We start from the raw sequence: 22,162 nt of genomic DNA, 5'->3' as shown, positions 1-22,162 counted from the left end.
TGAAAGGAGGTGACATAAAAATTTGTGAGGGACAGATTCATTCCCTATGTCTGCAAATAAAGGTAAACCTGTGGCCTTTTTATTTCTACCACCTCTGAAAAAAAACAAGGGCTATGAACAATTCCCTAAATTCACTTCTCAAATTACAGTAGAGGAATTAGAGATTCCTCCTGCATACTCCATATACACAGCACCTCCAAACAACATGCCAAATGACATGTTGGCCTGCTATAATGTGGTGTGAAAGGGTATTGTTCCTTGCTCCTGGGTGTCTATGAGCCCTTTTTTGATAGGTGGCTGTGACAGGCGGTGCTGTCATGGAGTGGCACTTTGGTGATGCGTACATTTAGATTGGCTTCTCACTCAGGGGACCGTTAAAAGAGCACTTCACTATAACATATGATGCTTTAACTGGCTACCTATTTACCCTTTATGCGTTGTGCAGTGTTCAAAAGTGCCTCAATATGTCTAGAGGGAGCACTCTAAACACTTAGAGGAGCATGCATAATATATTTTATGGGCATTAAAATAAAAATAAAGACAAATAAAAGCACAATCTAATAACTAGTCTCTTAAATAAGACCCTGAATAGGGAGAGATATTGTTTTGCATGAACAAATATTTATGTGTTATGACAGTCTCTCTATGCACGTGTGATTATGTCCTCAAATTGCTAAACTACCTAATGTCAAGCTCTTCCTCTCTCTCTCTTCCAGCATTTGTTCTCTGTTGGAGCCCTTACTTTCTTTTTGATATCCTGGACAACTTCAACATACTCCCTGAGACCAAAGAGCGTTTCTATGCATCTGTGATCATTCAGAACCTGCCAGCCTTGAACAGTGCCATCAACCCCCTCATCTACTGCCTCTTCAGCAACCGCCTCTGCCCGCCTTTCGAGTATCACTCCTTTACTGTCACTCTCACTACCCCCTAAGAAGGGAGGGAACACATAAACACAGCCACTCTTTTTACCTGTTTTAATTCTGACCATTCCTTATTTTCTTTAGGGAAAGAAGAACACGAAGGCTGGGGGGAACGTTCCGGGAGAGAAGTGATGGAGGCCTGGAGATGCAGGTCCTGTCCAAACCAGAGTACATCTAGCATGGGCAATGTCCTCCAAGGCCGTGCTGGGACATGTGCCGAGGAAATCAGAGGTTCCCCACAAGCCCCAAACACCATGAGCAGATGGACACCGACTGGGAAGAGCCTGCACTCTCTGCTGTTGAGCAGCACACATATTTTGGATTAGCACTGAAGCTTCAGCAATCACACACTCATGGGGCCAAACTCAGTCCAAGGGGTTTGCATTCCACTGTTGTGAGAGCTCCTCTTGGCCCTCTGTTTTCAAGCAAGCTGTAACATAAATGTATTCCAAATGGAAAAAAAAAAAACATGCAAGTGGAATGTGGTCAGAGTCTTCTCTCTATTTTTCAGGAGTCACTAAAAGCTATCTACTCTACCGTATGGTTCACATAACTGATGAAGAGTATTTAAAAGTAATTACAGAGCAGGGACCCTACTTAAAATGAAAACACTGGCACGCTATGTAATTATATCTGAGTTTTGTACACAGCACCCATGAAGTGATACCCAGAAAAGAGGGGACTGAAGGGCTGGGTTACTGCCTCCCACCTCTCCTGGCCCATCTCCTCAGCTCACACAAGTCCTCCCAGCTGCACCTTCCCTGCAGTTCATCATCCCTTCCCATGCACTCTTTCCCTGCTGTCCTACCTTGATATGTTGGTGGCACCCAAGGTTCCCTGCAGGTCTGCCATGTGACAGGTCCGGAGAGTCATTTATCTCTGGGGTACTGTATTAACAAAGCATCTGCCAAGCCCTTTCCAGCCCCCACAGCGCATCAGGTGTGCTGATCCTCACGTGCTTCTGTGGCAAAGGCCCTGAGCAGCCTTTTGGGAACTCTGCACTAGCTCCACCTACGGGGATCTGCCATCCAGGGCACTTCGTCAGCACAGATCAATCTCACCACCATGCAGGAGCATTTCCCTGGTTCATGCACTACATAAATCATCCATGTTGCTTAAATCATGCAGAGAACTGTACACATCTTTAGACAACCTCAGAGCTGGCAAAAGACCCAGGCGAAACCATAAAACACAAATTACATTTAGAAAAAAAAGAATCACAGAATCATAGAATGATTAGGGTTGGAAGGGACCTTCCAATGTCATCTAGTCCAATCCCCTGCAATGGGCAGGGACATTTTCAACTAGATCAGGTTGCTCAGAGCCCTATCCAGTCTAGTCTTGAATATTTCCAGGGATGGGCCATCTACCACCTCCTTGGGCAACGTTCCTGTGTTTTACCACCCTCACTGTAAAAATTTTCTTCCTTATGTGTAACCTGAATCTCCCCTCCCTTAGTTTAAAACCATCATCACGTGTCCTATTGCAACAGCCCCTGCTAAGAAATCTGTCCCCATCTTTCGTATAGGTCCTGTCTGTTGATGGTCCAGTCCTGTAAACTCATTGTAGGGTCCACAGAACATTGGCTGTCAGGCAGAGCTGCACAGCACCCCAAGCAGCTGGGCATCCCCTTCCCCATCCCCTTTCCAACACACTGTTCTCAAGTTTAAGAAGAAACCTTCTCATGCAACTTTAGCATGTGGGTGGATGATATTGACTTAAATGTTCAATTTACTGCAAGGTAGCTTAAAGTGTTTGCGTGATAATACCCTGTAATCAGCTGTATGCCAAGTGTGTTTGTTTTCTCTGGGTAAAAAAAATGCATTCTTTAAGTGGAGTCAGTTTAAACAGGGGTTTTTTATTATTATGATCCTTTGCAATGAGTTTGTTCCCTGCAAAACAAGAACTGAATAAAATTTATATAATTACCTATATTACAAAAAATTTTTTTCCTAAGTAGGAGATACATAAAATCTTGGGGCTTTATGTTCTCAGGAAAATAAATAAGGTTTCTCTTTTTATTACGATGAAGTTCTGTTATGGCTAAATTTTGCTAACAGCTTAATTAAAACCATGAATCTACACCAGCCTATACAGCAGCTACCATGGATAGATTGTATATAACTAGACAACATTTTTTTCTTGGGGACATGTTATAAAATTCCCAAAAGTGGACTGCTCAGTTTAAGCCTCATGGTGATATAGATTTTATTTTTTTGACTTTTTCATTTGGTATATATACACTGGCTACCTACTTTTGAACAATTAATGGAGTTCATAGACTTAATACCTGGAAATCAGATAACATTTCTGAGCAGTACTTTGATTTGCAAATTTAACATGCCTCGATCCCTCCATAATTTACATATGATTCACTGAGGTCACCACATGAATTATACCATCTAAATTAAACACATGCATGAGTAAATGTAAGACTCTGGCCCTAAATGAAGTCATTACCCATTTATTTTCAAGGAAACAGCCTTTTTGTTTCATTCTTTATTGTATAATGTTACGTATCATTTACATGTTGTTCCTATCCATTTTCCTCTGGACACAACTGTAACGCCCTTACGCATATGAGGATCTTTCAGTTTAAATGGCACCACACCACTCTTGTCTACATAGCTTCTAAGCATTTAATACAGAAATAATTTATCTCATTTTCTATCCTGCTTTCTCACTGTGCAAGAGAAGGCATTTCATTACCTTTTTATATTCCCCAATACTTTTTTGGTTAAGAAACTGAGAAAGAGCTGAGTTTTTCCATTAGTCTGGAAAACACTTACATGGCTTTCCTTAGTCTCTTGGGAAGGTGATCTAGGGAACTTCATCTGACTCTAGTAGGTTTCTGACTCTTATTCCACGTCTGCAATTTGCTCTACATGTGTTGACTCTTTAGTTGATTAACTGCGAGAGTTGTTATGAAAGACCCCAGGCCTATGAGGAGAGGTAGCAAAAGCCAATGCCAAGGTCTAAATGATCAGAGAGAGTCTGAAGACAAGAAGAAGAGAGCACCCAGCTGTTTTTTTCCATGACAGCCCTCAAGGATCTGTGGTTTTCATTAGCTTTAATGCTTCAAGATACATCTCCGAGATCTTTCTGACATTCCCACAGCAACAAGAAATACTTGTGTGCGTGACTGTTAGGACATAAAATCCTGTATGATGATAAAGTCCTGTATGATTATAGATTCCCAGGAAGAATGAAAAATCAGATACTCATCCCTCAGAGAAGTCACATCAAACAGCATTGAACTAGGATACTTTTCAAACTAATACATTAATTCAAGAGAACGGAAAATGTGTGCTTTCTGTGACAGGTTCAAATAAAACCTGAATGAGGAAGCTATTTAACTTTCTCATGGACATTTTGGATGTAATTTAAAGTTCACTTCTCTTAGTGCAGATTTCCATCTGTTGCTGAAAGTTTAAAGGAATATTTTGTCTTTCATCTTGGTCTTGCTTTTGAAATGTGTGTCTCCTTTTTCATTTTTACTTTGTAAAAACTAACGCAAGAGAGCAAAATTTAACATAAAAATCACTGCGTAAGTATTCTCTAATAATGGAGTGCAATATTCCACGTTGTAGCCATGGAACAATAGCAAAGTAAAAGCCTATCTAGAAGCATTTTGCATCCATCTGCATGCTGCTGACCAAGCGCTTATAGGTGCAGATAGTATCATTAAAAGAAAAGAAAAAAAAAAAAAAAAGAAAGCCACTGCCTGGGTATTTGTAGGTTTGGGAGTTTTTTGAAATACATATTTTTATGGAAAATAATTAGATCTTTTGGTATGATACAGGATGATTTGTCTTCCACAGAACAAAAAAAAATCCCCAAATTGACTCATCTCTAAGATTTCCAAGGCATGAATGAATGAAGGTCCATATTCTATAAGTTACCTAGATATTTAAATATGAATGGTTTTAGTAGGAATCAGGCACATAAATGTAATTACAGAAGTGGACTCTCACAATATGTTTCTAGAATACCAGCTATTGCAGATGTGAAACCCTTGCTGATAGCAGCCTCTAAGAAGGATACACAGGCAACAGAAGTAAAAGCAAGTCCAGTAATTATTTTAGTTCAAGCCCTGGTATTTGAATATCAGAAAGCTTTGTGTCTATTAAGATTTTTTATTTTCTTGGCACTACAAGGTGCAGGAAATGGGGAAAATCCTCTCTCAAACCACAGACCCCTACTCAAAACATAGGAACAAATGACACACAACCACCACACACACACACACACACGCACAAAAAACAACAACAAAAAAAACCCTAAACATTTTCAAAATGACTTTGGCAGAGAATTTCTCAAGAGCTGAGCTTTGGGTTAACACTGACCTGGGATAACTAAGAATAGTCTCTTGGTATCCTCTCTACAAGGAATACACTTGCTGGCAAGATGCCTTGAGTTACATGTCTCTTCAGAAAGCCCTACCTCGCTGCTTGTGCAGATTTGTTTCAGACAAGAACCCAGAAGGCATCATGCTACCTGCCACTTCACCTTGCCCTTCACAAGGACTGCATGTACTCTTCAGAAAAACTTGATGAAAATGGAACTACAAAAGAAAGAAATAGCAGAAAGAACAGCAAAAATGTATATACATGCCATAGGCACAAGTGGTTTGTTGTCTTTTTTTTTTCTTCAATAGAAGAATCATTCCACAGACAAAAATAAACAAGTGCAGAAGCTACCCATCTATACCTTCCAATCCAGAGCCTGGTGCTCACAGGAGCTGAGATTTTTGTTTATTTATCAGCCTTAGGAAACATGATTGATTTGGGAAGTAAATGCAATTTTTAGTGTAAGGTAAAATATGCTTCATTTTCTTCAGCAAACTGTAATTTATTTTACACAGCGTTCAATTTAAATAAGCATTATAGCTGAATGGTTCATCAGATAATCTTTTGTCATGTTTGATAGCATCTTATTCTTAGTACGCATAAAATATGGAAGTAGAGGGTTAGGCATACAAACACAGGCATGAATTTACAAATAGACATCGCTGATTCCTCAGACTGAGTTGGTTATAGTGGTACATAATTAGAAGCTTAGCTGTTAATTCAGACTCAAGCAAGGCAAATGAAAATGAGCTAAAATTCAGCAGCTTTAATAAATTCAATAAAAATGAACAGTCTGAGGCATCACATGGAAAGATTTTTCTGATTTTTCTGATTTTCAGAAGCTGGATAAGCAGAAACATGGTGAAATGTACCACGCTGTGCGCTAATAATTACATCAATTACCAGAAATTCTGTTATAAATTGGTAGCTCATCAGCTGGAAATATCTGAAGAAAAGGAAGCCTTGAGCATGTTAATCAGCCAGATGATGCCTGGATATTGACAACAATGTGGCTGGTGGGATCAGGTGGCTCATACAATCCCAACATACATTAGGTGAAACATTTGTCAGAAGAACTAAGGTGCTAGTGCTGGTATCACTGTTGCCCTCTGTGGAGATCACTCTATGCAAAACAAAAAAAAGAAAGGGCGTGGAAAAGAACAACCTGAGATTTTGGCTTGTTGGGGCTGGTAAAATGGAAAGTTGAAAACGGGTATTTCTGCTGCCTGGTAATACACGGATGTCAACAGGGAAAGGAAGGAGAAGAGAGAACTACTTAAAATACATGATAAATCTGCAACAAACCCTGGCCCATGGAATAAGCTCACCGTGAATAAATTTGAATAAATTCAGCAGACACAATGATCAGGCTACCCAGATCTTTTTGCATGGGTCAGGAACAAGATTTTTGTGAATAAGAGAGTCCTCCTAGTTTGTGCTATGGATGTTTATCAAGATCTAAATGCAAGGCAAGGTAAGACTTTGTCTGCAAGATTTTCAAGGGGACCAGGGGTGGTTTCCTCTCATTTTGAATTGTGTTAATGGCAATGCCTTTGCAGTCATGCGGCAAGGAGATCTGACATGAAGAATATGAGTGGGGAACATTTATTTGAAAATATAATTTCTTCTTTAATCAAGGTGGCAGAGCTGGAAAAGCAAATGAACTTTCAGGCATGGACGCACCCTCCCCATCCAGACACATTCAAGGCCAGGCTGGATGGGGCTCTGAGCAACCTGATCTAGTTGAAGATGTTACTGCTCATTGCAGGGGGGTTGGACTAGATGACCTTTGAAGGTCCCTTCCAACCGAAACTATTGATTCTATGATCCCTGCCCTACCAGCTTGTATCACAGCAGCTGGCCTTTTTGCTTGTGCTCAGGGTGAGACCAATACTGGTGAGGGCAGAGATATACAAGCATTACTCTTTGAAGTATAATCATCTCTCTTCTTTGCCCAAGAGGCACTGTGGCTCACACTCTTAGGCCTCACACGACAACCGCATGTTGGAGCAGCAGCCCAGAGCCATGCTGGCGGCTTGCAGACAACCTGGATCTATTCACATGGCAACTGGGTTGTCACTCGACTACCTTCGCGCATGTTCATGGTTTTACAAAGAAGTGATTAAGAGCCTGTAATCTGTCATAGCTTTATGCATAGCGTGACTGGAAAAATGCACCTCCTGGGCAGTACAGACTAATGCCAAAGGGAAAAAGTCTTGTAGCAGTAAATTAATAAAGTGCCCTTGACTTAAAGGATTTGGGTCACTTAAATGCATTACACAGAAAATTAAAGAGAAGTCAGACTCTCTTGATCATGCTGAAAGCTAAAAGGTACTTTATGAAGCTACCATAGAGTGAGAAAAGTATTTTAAGTGATCAAGTAGGAAAATATCAATAAATTCCATTTGGAGCCCATTGCTTAATCTCCTCATTTGGGGAAGCAGGATTATTTTAAGAGAGTCTTTAAAAACCTAGACAGGGGAATTAGTGATTTACACAGACATCAGGTAGGTGGAAGAACTGTGCTAAGTCTTGATATGGTGCCAAAATAACAGTTTAAAGGTGACTCTGATTTGTGCTGTTTGTAAAATGCCATGGCTGCAGGATAATTCACAGATGAAAGTCAAATGCAGTTATTCATTCAGGAATACTTGGCAATTCCCTGAACATCCCCCAGAGAATGGGCTATTAATGTGGTTGTTCCCATGGGATAGAGCATAGCATCATTTGGGAATATTTATTGCCAAATAAATTCCTGCAGGAAAATATTATTTTTGTGAAAACTTTGATTTTGAAGAGTTTTGCATACAGAGAACATTTTCTGGATCAAACAGAAGAGGGATGCACCTCAAGCACAACCATGGCCACAGCCATGGCGTTAGGAAATGTAGTTAAGCAAGGTCTATCAAGATCTGAAAAACCCAGGGCTATACAATCAGGTACTAAATAAATATTCTCTCATTTGAATGAGAATGGCTCCAGCAAGAGAGGTAAGGAGAGGCTTTCTGGTGACATCTCCCACATGGTGCCCACCACTTGTGGTGGTGAACCCCTTGGACTCATCTCACAACTCCCTGTTCAAGGAAGAAGACTACCTCAGAGGAGTACCCTGGAGATGCCTCTGCTTTTGCACACCTCTGCAGCCGCTCCCCTCTTTCTCAGTCTGTCTTCTCTCCCACAGTGAGATTTTCATTATTTGGGACTTCTTATTGAATCTGGAAAAATGCCTACATTCTTAAGGAAAAAAAAGTATTCTTAAAGAGCAGTGCTTGGTCGGCAAGAATTATTGCAACATATCATGCAACACGACTACATTAAATGCTCTTTTCAAATCCTGAAGCTGTGGGTCAGATACCTAATTAAATATATACAGAGGCACACTGTTGGTGTGGCTTACAGAGGGGTTCAGTACGACAACATAAGGGGCCTGTTGGGAACCCAGCATTACACAGCTGAACATGTTTAATATTCTACGCCAGATTCTCCATACATGTATCTCAGCAGGGCTTTATCACCTTCCGTTTATCACTAAAAAAACATAATACAGTGTTTTTTAGCACCCGCCTACATTCATGTATCAAGGATGAGCCATTCTGAACCATGATCAATCGTCAGAAAACAGGCATAATTATAATTCTATAATTATGATAATAATTGCGAAAGATTAGTAGTCTACCCAGCTGGAGTCTTTGCAAGAGCCTGAAGGCAATTAAGCTGCTATATTTTAAAAGTATCTAATCAATTTAATTTTCTTAGATAAGGCAGCATGAACATTGTTCACATTGTCAGAGGTCTGTTGAGTGATGAATCAATGTAAGTGATAGATCAACCCAGCCCTATTACAAGTCAGGAAGATTCTTCTTGCTGGTGTCAGTAGGAGTTGATCGGGCTCTTTTCAAGGAGAACACAAGACCTGTTTAACACATTTACATTTACTATTTTGGGCAGGACTGAATTGATTTAACTACCACCCCAAATCAGACTGACATTTAAAAAACAGTTGCAGAGACTTTTTCATGTTGGCCAGGCAAAACGCTAAGAGAAAATAGTGCACATTGACACAGAGTTATCTAAGAAAAACCTAAGAAATTGAATGGGAGGAGTCACTTCAAAGGTGACAAAGGAGGAAAATACAACACAAGCTTCCTAGAAGCACAGGTCATTCCTATTTCTTGAAAGACTGCCCTGATATCCACCTGAACTTCAGTGGATTCAAATTATACCACAGACAGGAAAATCATAGAATGCCAACAGTTTTGAAACAAAGTGTATTTGATGACGCTGTGGGGCACAAATTTCTCCAAGAACATTGCACAAACCTCAAACATCTTGATATTTTTATGGGCTCAGCAGTGGTATAGTGCAACTCCTGGATCAGCAAGGATGCTCAGAGTCACACCCATGGCAATCTAAGGGGTAATGTAAGCCTATTCCATAAGCCTCCTCCTATTCAAGATCAGAACTGTGCCAAATTTCACTCCTTCCCACACAAAACTGAGATTAAGCAGCACAAAATCCATGGGACCTGTTTCAAACATCCCGATAGACAAAAAGTCTTAAACCAAATAAAATTTGCTACCCTGCCTTCAGCATGTGACGATAAAGTTATAGACTTTCAAAAGTGGCTCTGGAGTATTTCACAGGTGCTGGGGTTTTCATTAAGCATTTGAGAGTCACTGTCATCTTCTCTTCGCCCACTGGGGAAACTCTGGTTACTGTGGTGTAAATGGTAACACATGCTGGTAGCTGCAGCCTGAACCCCAGTCTGGAGAGAGAAGGAATCGGGTGGAAAGAAGTACAGAAAAGATTTACTCATGGTCAAAAGCCACATCCAAGCCCATCCATATAGCACTGTAGCGCATGTGTGGGATTACAGTCAAGAAGTCAGGGGCCACAGTACCCCGACGATTTTACTTCATATTCAGAGCTGGTTTAGATATCTCTGCATGCTGCTGTGCCCAGCTGCATCCTTGGACACCTCCTCTGCCACCCGTATGTCTAGGCCACAGTCACACCAAGTCTGACGTCTGTCTTTTTAATAAAGTAAAGGCTTTTGGAAAAGAAGACTCAGCATGCATGCTTGCTTTGCTTTTTTTCCGAGCGACACAAGCAAAAGGTGAGCTTCAGAGTAATAGTGTTTCCACAGCCAAGACATCCTTTTTTTAAGGTTCATGATATAGCAATCTGATTTTAATATTTCTATAGTGTATAAAAGCCACCCACCGCTCCATTTCTGCTTCATAAGGCTAATATGACTCAGATAATTAACTCAAGGACAAATGATTGTCAAGCTACAGGACACTCAGCAGTGGATTCATTAAACCCTTTAAACATATAACCGTTGCTCTATTGACTGACAAACTTTATGTGATTAACTGAATTCAGTTCATGATCTTTTCAATCAGTCACCAGCACAAAAGGTATGACTGCAGTTTCTCGGTCCTTCTTCCTTCTCTTCTGAATTACTGCATTAGCCTCCTCTGAAGTTTGAATCACAAGGATTTGTGAAGCTTCTGCTGCTGTCTATTAAAGTGATTTATAGTTCCTTCTATTTCAGGTGGCATACCTGCAAGCAGAGACCGAAGTGACACTTCTTCTCTAAAGCTGCTTTTAAGTTCTTTAAAGCATTGCTGAAAATAAAGGTGGGGGGAGGGGAGACTTTTCTAGTAGAGAGTAACTCTCAGGAAAGTTTGTTTACTGCAACCCACAGCTAAAATCAGAACAGCAGCATGACATTTTGGCATATTGAACCCCTGCATTTAGGGCTTTCTCCTACCACCCCATTGCAGCACCACAAAACCCTTATGGAGCATCAGAAATCCTCCCGTTGCCATGTTGCAGTATGTTGGAAAGCTGGAGCACACAACAGCCTACTGATGGCATAGATCCTCTTTCCATCTAATCCTCCAGCCACACTTGCTATGCAGACAAGGGACAGGAGGAAACGTGGGGATTAGCGAGGGACTGGCAGGGCTGACATTAGGTGCCCTCTGCCAGCACAGTGCAGGCAAAGAAGTCATCTCCTCCTACCAAAGGTCCTTTGGGGCTCTGGCAATCACTTTGCTACCAAGCATTACGCAGTCTGACCAAAAAGAGTGTAGAGAAATATCGTATTGATCTGATTCAGTATGCTTATCACTGATTTGGAAATATAAAGGAAATCACTTCTGCTAAGCTATGCAGATGTCAAACAGATAAACACAGATGAGGGTTCAGTGTTTGCAAAAGCAGGACAAGGACATTCAGTAAATTAGTCTTATACAAAAGGCGTGTTAGTACAGTCAAACACTGAGCTATGCATCAAGGGGAAAAAATGTCCCCTCTATCTGGAGAAAGTGGTTCTGTGGCTGGAAAACCTGAGACTAGAAAGGAGTTAGAGAAAATAATAATGGATGAACAACACAGCATGAGCTCCCAGGGTGATTAGGGGATCAAAAGAGATTGGGTGAAAAGAAAGAAGGGGTGGTCTGACATCCTTCCACACACAATTGGAAGGACAGATGTGGAAATCACATCTTTTCAAAAAGCTTTCACAAAACCAGACTAGGCTGCCAGAGAAGAGCCATATAGCAATCTGAGGATGGAAGAAAATCTCCTACAGTAAGAAATGTCAGGATCAATCTCTTTTACTTAGAACAAGATTAGCAATAACAGCACCTAAGAACTTTCACAGGGAGAAAAAGCATAGAGCCAAAAAATTAAGTTTAGTAGAGCAAGGCATTGCACATCAGTAGTATAAAGCTGAAGCCTACAAATCAAGTCAGACATTAGGATCACATTTTAACACTGAAAATTTTTAACTAGGGGAGGGAATTACCATGAGGAATACTGGATTCTTCATCTTGGATGTCTCCTAATAAAAGTTGAGAAGTTTCTAATCTGTAAACCCAGTTCAACAGTCCTTCCACAGTTTAAAATATTTGAAAAGTAAAATTATATTCTGCATATTTTTACACCTTCTCTTCTAGCAATAGTTAACTGTACTGGGCAATGTAAGAACCAAAGGTAAAATGATTGGCCAGCTTCCAACCTGACTTTTGCATCCTTGGTTTTGGACAGAAACAAACTGAAAACATTGATTGTTTATATCTAGTTAAAAGGAATAAAACACCCAGCTGTCTTTTAGGACACATTGAAGTGGCACAGGGAAACCAGCAGAAGGCACTTTCAGTCTGAGCAAAACAGCCTCCTAACCTGATCTCAGCAGGACACAGGAGAAACAGAGCAAGGGGTAAACAAGACCCCAGCTGAGTAGCAAAAAGGGACGTGCAGGACTGTGAAGGAGATCTCCTGGCCCTACTGCAGGCAGTGGAAATTCTGCCTTTGAGTTCAAAATGAACCAGGATTTCACACAAACACTGTTTAGCTTTTTCTGGGAAAAGTCAGAATTTGGACAATGTTGTGATATCATTTATGCACTGCTGGGACAGTTGCCTTAGAAGGACAGGAATAAGGTATCTAAAGCAGGGGTATAAAACAGACTGGACACTCCTATCTATTTTGCATGAAAACCGAAGAAAAGAGAGCATTAGATTCAATTAGAAAGGAAATCCCACTTGTAGCAATCACTGTAAATGCAATATTATAATTAGCATATTGGTATTTGGAATTCATTACTCCATGCTAACATTTAATCAGTTTGAATCTCTGTAAACTCTTCAACGCTTGACTGAAAAGAGCAGTACCTGCAGCTACTGTAGCTCTGGGTGGGTTTCAGATTCAAAATATCATGATTGCTATATTTGCAGATAAAAAATATCACTGGTGGGATCAGAAATAAATTTCCATTCCCTGCAACATATATCTGTGAATGAATGCCCTGTCATATCTTGCTTTTGGGCCTGTCTCCTTTTTCTTCTGCTGACAAAGCCAGCCAAGATCACTCTGCTGGTAAAACAAGACACTGGGGGGAATGGTCTCTAACCCATTTGAGGGTGTCAGTTCCCCCACTTTCATCTTCTAGCAGATATTCTGGCTTGATGTAAATCTATTCATATGGTACTTTGCATGTAGCAAGTAGGAAGAGAGTAATTTTTCATTTTCACAGTTCAGTACAACGACATTACCAATTGTAAATTTAATCTGCAATGTGGACTGTGTATAGCTCTACAGCTGAGTCACTGTGATGGCTTGGATCTGCTTTTGTAATTTTGTGGTTTTATTGGGAAAAAAAAAAAAAAGTAGTGAGAATGAAAAAAAAAATAAATAAAAGGACTAAACTGCCTCACTGGTGCTTGGCAGACACCCGAGTCGTCTTCTCCTGAATGAAGGATTAGTGGGCATTAATCCTTCCTGAAGGCAGTATATTCAACAGATTCCCATGGGGAACATAGTCCACTGTGGCTATTGAGATGTTCTGCTTCAGAAAAGCTTGACAACTGCACTTGTCTAAATGCCAGGATGCCTGTAGGCAAGCAGCAATGGGCCAGGCTGCCCCCTGGGAGAACCATAGCAAGCGGGATCCTTGAACCCAGGGAAGAAGGAAGGAAGGAAGGAAGGAAGGAAGGAAGGAAGGAAGGAAGGAAGGAAGGAAGGAAGGAAGGAAGGAAGGAAGGAAGGAAGGAAGGAAGGAAGGAAGGAAGGAAGGAAGGAAGGAAGGAAGGAAGGAAGGAAGGAAGGAAGGAAGGAAGGAAGGAAGGAAGGAAGGAAGGAAGGAAGGAAGGAAGGAAGGAAGGAAGGAAGGAAGGAAGGAAGGAAGGGAGGAAGGAAGGAAGGGAGGAAGGAAGGGAGGAAGGGAGGAAGGAAGGAAGGGAGGAAGGAAGGGAGGGAGGGAGGAAGGGAGGGAGGAAGGGAGGGAGGAAGGGAGGAAGGGAGGAAGGGAGGAAGGAAGGGAGGAAGGAAGGAAGGGAGGAAGGGAGGAAGGAAGGGAGGAAGGAAGGGAGGAAGGAAGGGAGGGAGGAAGGGAGGAAGGGAGGAAGGGAGGAAGGGAGGAAGGGAGGAAGGGAGGGAGGAAGGAAGGAAGGGAGGAAGGGAGGAAGGAAGGGAGGGAGGGAGGAAGGGAGGGAGGAAGGGAGGGAGGAAGGGAGGGAGGGAGGGAGGGAGGAAGGAAGGAAGGAAGGAAGGAAGGAAGGAAGGAAGGAAGGAAGGAAGGAAGGAAGGAAGGAAGGAAGGAAGGAAGGAAGGAAGGAAGGAAGGAAGGAAGGAAGGAAGGAAGGAAGGAAGGAAGGAGGGAGGGAAGGAGGGAGGGAAGGAGGGAGGGAAGGAAGGAGGGAAGGAAGGAAGGAGGGAAGGAAGGAGGGAGGGAGGGAAGGAAGGAGGGAAGGAAGGAGGGAAGGAAGGAAGGAGGGAAGGAAGGAAGGAGGGAAGGAGGGAAGGAGGGAAGGAAGGAAGGAAGGAAGGAAGGAAGGAAGGAAGGAAGGAAGGAAGGAAGGAAGGAAGGAAGGAAGGAAGGAAGGAAGGAAGGAAGGAAGGAAGGAAGGAAGGAAGGAAGGAAGGAAGGAAGGAAGGAAAAAAATCTGTTCCCTCCATAGCTCCCACAGAGATGCTGAAGCTACAACATCTTTGACCCGTCCTCAAGAGACAGTCTTTGAAAGGACAAACACATGCATCAGCATCTCATGCGTGGGAGTGCAAGCACAGCACCTACAGGAACAACGCAGACTGGTAAGACAATAGTTAACCTATACCAATTTTGCATTCGATTTTCACGTCACTATATTAAGGCCTCAAATTGGAATCCACAAACTAATGGCAAAGTTAAGCCTGTTTTATTTTCTTCTAATTGGAATAGGAAGGTGATATTGTGGGTGTTCAGGGTATTTTTTTATTAACTTCTCTGTGCATCCAGGTTTAGTTTAAATATATTGCTCCCTCCTCACCTTCAAGCTCAGATGATAGTATTTTTTGTTCAATAAGACAGATGTGGAAATTATTTATTGCCTGATGAAATAGTGGTGGCTGAGGAAATGCATTCATTAATGTTTGAGGGAATTTGTTTACATGCACTCATTCATTGTCATTGTCAGTGTTAAGCAGACTAAATGTCTTTGACTTTCCTCCTTTTTTTTTTTTCCCTAAACAAGACATTTGGAGACATTTTGAAAGTTAATTTAGCATTTCCCAAATGTCACCCAAACTCTGAATGATAAGGTTTATCTAATTTCTTTTTCATCCTCCATCACAACAAACTGTTAGTAATGTACTCAACAATTCTCTGGGCCATAATCTCTACAAATTGAAGGCATCTGAAAGCACGAGCCATGCTCTTGGTCATGCTAGAATAAATCCCACTTCCTTGGGTTTCTTTGGTTTCTTCAGCTTCATTATTTCCATAGAAGATAGCAACAGGGCAGCCAATTCCACCTACACCTCCATGTACTTACTAGGCAAGGATACTGAAAAAAAAGAGGTGGGCGTCACGTAACACAGCTTTTAGGCCAACATCTTGTTAGGTCATTTGGGTAACAACACTCCATGGGGTTTGAAACCAATGGATTTTCTCACAGCTACTGAAGCCAACCTGAATCTGAGTCACCAGAAAGATAACTATTTATTTTTGTTAGTGTTGTTTCTAGCCAGATGATTTCTGAGAACCAGTAGTGTTAGCATGCAGGGAAGTAGTGGGGACATACTGTGGAGGATGGTGGGAGTCCAAACTGCAGCAGCTCTGACGCATCAAATCTGTACCAGGATCACTGCGAAGGTGCACAAATCCATGTGCAAAATTGCCTGCACCCTGGCAAGCCCAATGAGTCACCACTACCTAACACAAAACTGCAAGCAGCAGGAGCAACCTCCTCATGCTACCCAAATTGCTGCCTCTCTCACACACAGTGGGTATCCCGTCAAAGTCTCAACCCTGTAGACACACAGAATGAACTGAGGCCCAGCTCTGGCCAATCTCCAAAACAGAGTCAGGCCCCAATGCCACTTCACACTTCCCCAGAGTGAGCCATCTCACTTTGCACACTTACATCTGTTACTGGTCCAGTGCACCAGCCGTCAAACTAGTTGATGGTTTTACTGCTTTGACCTAACCAAAACGTCTCACCACGAATCTTGGAGAATGAGTTCAATGCTGATGAACCACCACTGAGGATGAAGAGGTTTGGTCCAGAGATTTGTGAGAACTCTGTGCTGTGCAATGCAACTGTTACCATGCTTGCCATTTTACACCTTTCAGTAGTTGAAAAACAACAGGTCATCACCGTTACAAGAAAAATGTCAGCCTTACCAGTGATCTTGAGCTGACTTCTTCCTCAGCACGGAGTGGGGAAAAAACACATTGTCAGCATCCATCCAAGGTTGTACCCAAGTCAGCCCACGCGAAACAGATGAGGACAGTCCATCAAACTCCAAGTTTCAGTTATTTACACATTTGCCAGAAAAACTCGATTCTGAAAACTCTTCCCACAGTGAATTTCTGAACAATATTTCTTTTGTTGCTGAACGTGACTTTGCTTTATTTGGAAATACCAGCCACAGCGAGCGAGCTCTGAAATACCAGAGTGAAACAATAGCAGGAGGGTGGAAAGGAGGGAAGGCATTCAATGTTACAGGAAGGAAAACTGCAATTTTCCAATCAGCTCATGAACAAGGGTTCATTGACACTGTGACCAACTAGTGTTTCAATCAGCCTGCAAAGACTCTCATCTAATTTGCTGATGAGCTCAGGCAAAGCCTTCCTGTTCTCTCAGTTCCCTGGCCTAGTGTTAACCACATGTATACCTGTAGCTTGTGCTATCCACCTGTGTTTCTCAGGGACTCTCCACCCAAGGACAAGCACACAGATGATGCCTGTTCTGTGTTTGTGGTGGCAAAGAAACAACGTCTTTTTTTTAAGTCAGTACTGAGAAGACCAAATATATTCACAAAAATATGATAGTGATAAAATAGCCTTACCAGAATAAGAGCTTTAGAGGAAAAGAGGCTGATAGTGTCTCTGTAACAATAATTACTTAAATAGGCATTTAAAACAACAACACAATTATTCATCTGTCACTGTAACTGTGCCTTGGAAGTTCACAAAACTGATAGAAAGAAAACATCAATTAAAGGGTCATTGCAACATATGCAGTGGGTCCACACAACGTAGTCCCTTACCATGCAAAAGGCTAATAAGATGGGCTAAGAAAGATGAAGAATTTGCCATGGGGAAGTTAGACCTCAGAGGACGTGGGTCTGTTCCACAACCACTCAGCCACTCCTCTCCCAGGTGGAAAACTCTTGAGTTTGACAACTCAGAACTCAAATGGCCCTTTTTAAACTCAGTAGAGATCATGCCAGCATGGTTTACACCCTGCTTACTTGCTTTCCTCAGGTGCCAGGAAGTAAGTGAGATGAGGAAGAAGCATGAATCACAGAATCACAGAATGTTAGGAATTGGAGGGGACCTCAAAAGATCATCTAGTCCAATCCCTCTGCCAGAGCAGGAACACTTAGTTGAGGCTACACAGGAAGGTGTCCAGGTGGGTTTTGAATGTCTTCACAACCTGAGTGTATTTCCATGTTGCTTCTCGCTGGCTGCATTTTTCAAAGTAAGCCAAACACAGCCCCTCCATGCAGTAGATCGATCTCTACCACCAGCACAGCTCTAATTCAGAGGGGTACTTCAAAATATGAATATATTCCACCAATTACCTTTTCTACTAAAGGTCATGCTACCATCTGGCAGACCTCATCCTTATGGACTTCCTAAGACATTTGCTTCAAGAGGGTAAGGTTTAAGATGCATGTAGGGAAGCTACCTTAACATGGTGGCATGTGATTAACTGAGCTGTCTGTAACAACAACGTGTTTAAGGGTGCATTTGAATGGAGTCAGGCTGAGCACTGAGATGCCAGTCCAGCCCATCAGTTCCAGGTACAGGAGATCAAGCTGCCTGTGCCAGGGGATCCTTTGCTTGTTCTGCACCCTGCCAGCCCCGCAGCCACAGCACGTCCTGCACCCACAGCAAAACAGCCTCCGGAAAGCAAGGGGAACGCTAATCCAAGACCATGAGCATAAAGGCAGGGAGATGCCAGGCACCTCACTGAGAAGCTCTGTGTAGGGCTGAAGGAAAAGGATGAGAAGCAGACATCTACAGAAAATGCTATTGACCACATCTGCCAGCCACAGCAGATTTTTTTGATTTGCCACATAGATGCAGTTTACACGGGATGCTCAGATTTTCCCCCTCACCTTTCCTTGGGGCAGCAGTGGATTTTCCCAGAGGCTTGTCAAGCTCACCAAGTAGCTCACACAGTCACTTGTGTTAATTAAAAGGGTACAGAAAAGGCCACTATCCAAGCTGATGCACCTTAACCCACAGAGCAAGAGGGTTGGTCCCACTGCCCTCACCTCAGCTGAAAGTGAGTCCCAGGCAACACTGGCAGAAGCATGGCTGTAAAAAGTGGGTTCCTTTACTCAACTTTAAATACTAGATACATTTCTGAAGCAATTTCTGACCTTTTAAAATGTCATTTTTATTCATTCAAGCAATTTTCAATACTAAACTTAAAATATTATTCAGAGGAATCCTTTGTCCTTTTCAAAATGCTGTTAAATTCAAGACACACAGATTTTTTATTTATATGCCTCTTTTAAATTCTATTTTACTGTAGTACTGAAAGCAAAGTGCATAGCCTTTGACTACACTTTGAATTCCTCTTTAATTGTATCGCTTGAAGACTTCACACTGCATTGAACTTGCTGCGGGACTCTGAGACCATTTCTTCACCTTCTTTGAAGTGAACTTGTCCAGAGGTAAGAGTCAGTGCTGCACTTCGCAGCCCTATCACAATTCAAACAAGCGCCCTGTGGACCTGGGACATTCCCAGCCATTTTCGATGCTGCAGGAGGTCATGGCAGAGCTGAGCCATCCCTGGGTGTCTGTCTGCTCTGCAGCACACTGACAGTGCAGTACTACACGAATGCAGATGTGCAGTGCAATATTATGGATGCAAGCATGGCTGTGCAGATGCACGCAAGGTGGCTTTTCATCTGTTTGAGCAGGTTCCCAAGACCACCCCAATTTGGAGGCGTGTCTGCCTGAACATTCAGGACCAGTGCTGCTGCAGCTACTTTGCTTTTGACATCTGAGGCACTGAGATAAAAGCTTTATGCCTCTGCTTTTATGCCGGCTGAGATCTTTAAATCCCTGACTGCAGAGTCGATACACTCTCAAGCCTTTAACCATCCCATCCTCATTTGTACACAGGCAGCAACATCATGTCAAGGACCATCACAGTGCTGCAGGTTTCAAGCTTGGCCCTGAATGCTCCCTAGCTGTAAACAAGTGCTGGAGGAAAAAGGGGGGTGGTGTGGTGTAAAATGAGCTTGAATCCAAAGAAAAACATAGAAGGCTATTTCCAGAATGGTAAAATTCCATTATTTTTGCATTTCCATTTAAAGTGAGAATTCTTTTCTGGGTTATATATTAGCATCTCATTTAGTTATGCAGCATACGAAGGACAGTGTTTTGACATAGGACCTTTTACACTCAAATGAGCTAAGTTTCTGAAGTTACCTGAGGAAAACATTTAGAGAATATGAAAAGCGAGAAAAGTTGAGCATAATTTTCTAGAGCTCCAGCATGCACGGTTTTTAGAGATAACAGCATATCAAACATTGAACTGAAAGCAAAGTCCAGACATTCTGGATTGTGACTGACTACCCTTTGATTAAAACTGATGATGTGTGTTCAGTCAGTTCTGCATTTCCAAATTCCTCAATAGGCTAAGCTTCATTGCCGATTGATTAGAATGAGAGGAAATGGCTCCAAGTTGTGCCAAGGGAGGTTTAGATTGGATATTGGGACCAACTTCTTCATGGAAATGAATTGTCAGGCATTGGAACAGGTTGTTCAGGGAAGTGGTGGAGTCACCATCCCTGAAGGCATTTGAAAGATGTGTAGATGAGGTTCTTAAGAACATGGTTTAGTGGTGGACTTGGCAGTGTTAGGTTAATGGTTGGACTCAGTGATCTTAAAGGTCTTTTCCAATCAAAACAATTCTATGATTAGCAGGTATTGTGCTGTGCTACCAGAGAGCAAACTGATCTCAACATCCTCATGCTCTTTCAGCCAGACCACTGTAATTCAGGATTTTGAGGTGCCGAATGTCCTGGATGTACAAGGCTCCTTCAAGCCCTTATGCGTCCCTGCAGTGAAACAGGAGGGTACTGGGTCTGGCCCACTCAACTTGGGCTGCTACTGGGTACTGGGTCATGTTCAGCGCATCAGTCGTTAGTTTTTCAGCACTTCAATGCCTGGTACAATAACAGCTAAAAGACTACAGAACTCTGGGACTCAGTTAAAACACCCTTTACCCACGATAGACGTTGCTGACCAGTGCCAGGAAGGACAGTCTGGATCCAGTACCTGTCCTTCTCTGTCACAAAGGTGGCATCTACCTACAGCTGTGCTTGCTACAGCAGCCCAACAGAAACAGGTAATGGAATCAAAAGACTTTATCATACTTTCTACCAATCTTATCCTGAACTCTCTCCAAATCTCCGGCTGTTCAAGCTGAAGATGAGCAAACTCAAGAAGAGAACTTTGGTTCTCTTGTGTTTGGTATGGCCCAACCAATTAAAGGTCTCTCTCTTCCTCCTATGTGCAGACCTGTGGGGAAAAGCTCTGAAATATAAGTACTTGCACAAGGGAAAACTGGTAGCCTTATGAACAATGAAGTCTGTCCTCCTAAGATTCCCCTCCCCTTACCTTTACTACAAAAAAAAGAACATTTACCCTATATCCTTACTACATTTGCACAGGCAAGAGACAATAGTGTTGTGGTTGGGGAAGAGCTATTCAGGCAGCTGGGGTTCTGCTGGTTTTGCAGCAGGGGAGGTAATGCTGATCTCTCTTGCCCTCTTCCTCCTGTCTACTAGTTTCTTTGAGCTCTACCTCTCCAGCAAATTCCATCGAACTTAGGCAGAAGCTCAAAAGTTTTTTGGTAAGGACTGACAGAGAGGGGACATCCTGGATGTCCAGCATCATAGACACTTAAAACCAGTGTAAGGTGATTCAGCCACTGAAAAAAGCTGGTGTTGACTGTCTGTGTCTTCCTCCATTATGCCATTTCTCCTTGGTTGTTCTAAGGTTTCCTGTAGCTGTGTGATGAATGAGATTATGTACTCAGCTGACAGGAAATAATTTTCCAGATGAGTTTCATCTGGACCAATTCCTGATCTGGTTTACTGCACTGACTGCATGAAAGTTCATGCTAGCAGGCTGAGGGAGAATGGCTGCCTCAGTAACACTCCAGTTTACACTGGTCTGACACGTGGAATTACAGCTTTAGCCAGACTAAATTCTTCCATCATTTAAAAATCACTGAGCTGAGAAAAACCTTAGAAGATTGCATTTAAAATTCTCATACCTGTATTTTGCATTAGCCAACAAAGTTTCAACCAGTGAAGAGACTGAATCCAACAACTGCTAACAAAACACAGCCTGATGAAAATGGGCTCCTGGGTGCTGGAAAAGTAGACTAAAACCAAAGGCAACCCCCCAAAGTCACTGGAGTGGCGCTTGAATGGCATCTGACCTCACGGTGACACACGCTATAGATAAAATCTGATTGAACATTGGCATGTCAGCTATGCAGGTCAGCATGCTCCATGGGGACAGCCCACGGCACAGTATGTGACCTTCCCAGCCTCTGAGGGTGTCTTTTGCATGGACCTTACTGGTTGCCCACTGACACCCACCTTTTTATCATAGTTGTGAATCAGGTAGTCACACAGGAATCAATGAAGTCCATTTACAAAGTCTGCTTCCAAGGATACAAGCAACGTTCAGAAGGATTTGCTGCAATGGATATCTGCCACTGACTGCACAGAAATAACAGATACAGCAAATGCACTAAGTGTGAGCCAGCAAGAGAGTTTGGCTGATTTGCCTTCTCCCTTAAAACAGTCTGGCTGCTCACTTATTCTCTATCAGCTCAGATGCCAATAGCGAGGGGC

At 42.4% G+C, this 22,162-nt stretch overlaps 1 protein-coding gene across 1 annotated transcript in view; it reads left to right on the top strand.

The window, feature by feature from the left end:
* Positions 1 to 1,101, top strand: part of NPSR1 (neuropeptide S receptor 1) — a gene marked incomplete at both ends in the record, with an annotated part of 58,870 nt that extends 57,769 nt beyond the window's left edge. Inside the window, 2 exons of the mRNA XM_082043786.1 lie at positions 717 to 897; positions 1,008 to 1,101. Of these exons, the coding sequence (XP_081899912.1) occupies positions 717 to 897; positions 1,008 to 1,101 (275 nt within the window). The remainder of the gene's footprint in view (positions 1 to 716; positions 898 to 1,007) is intronic.
* Between the last annotated feature and the right edge of the window lie 21,061 nt (positions 1,102 to 22,162).

This window comes from Streptopelia decaocto (assembly GCF_964273445.1).
Source record: "Streptopelia decaocto genome assembly, chromosome: 2".
Taxonomy (NCBI): Eukaryota; Metazoa; Chordata; class Aves; order Columbiformes; family Columbidae; genus Streptopelia; species Streptopelia decaocto.
Note: the sequence above shows the minus strand (reverse complement) of the source record. Positions and strands in the feature narration are given on the sequence as shown.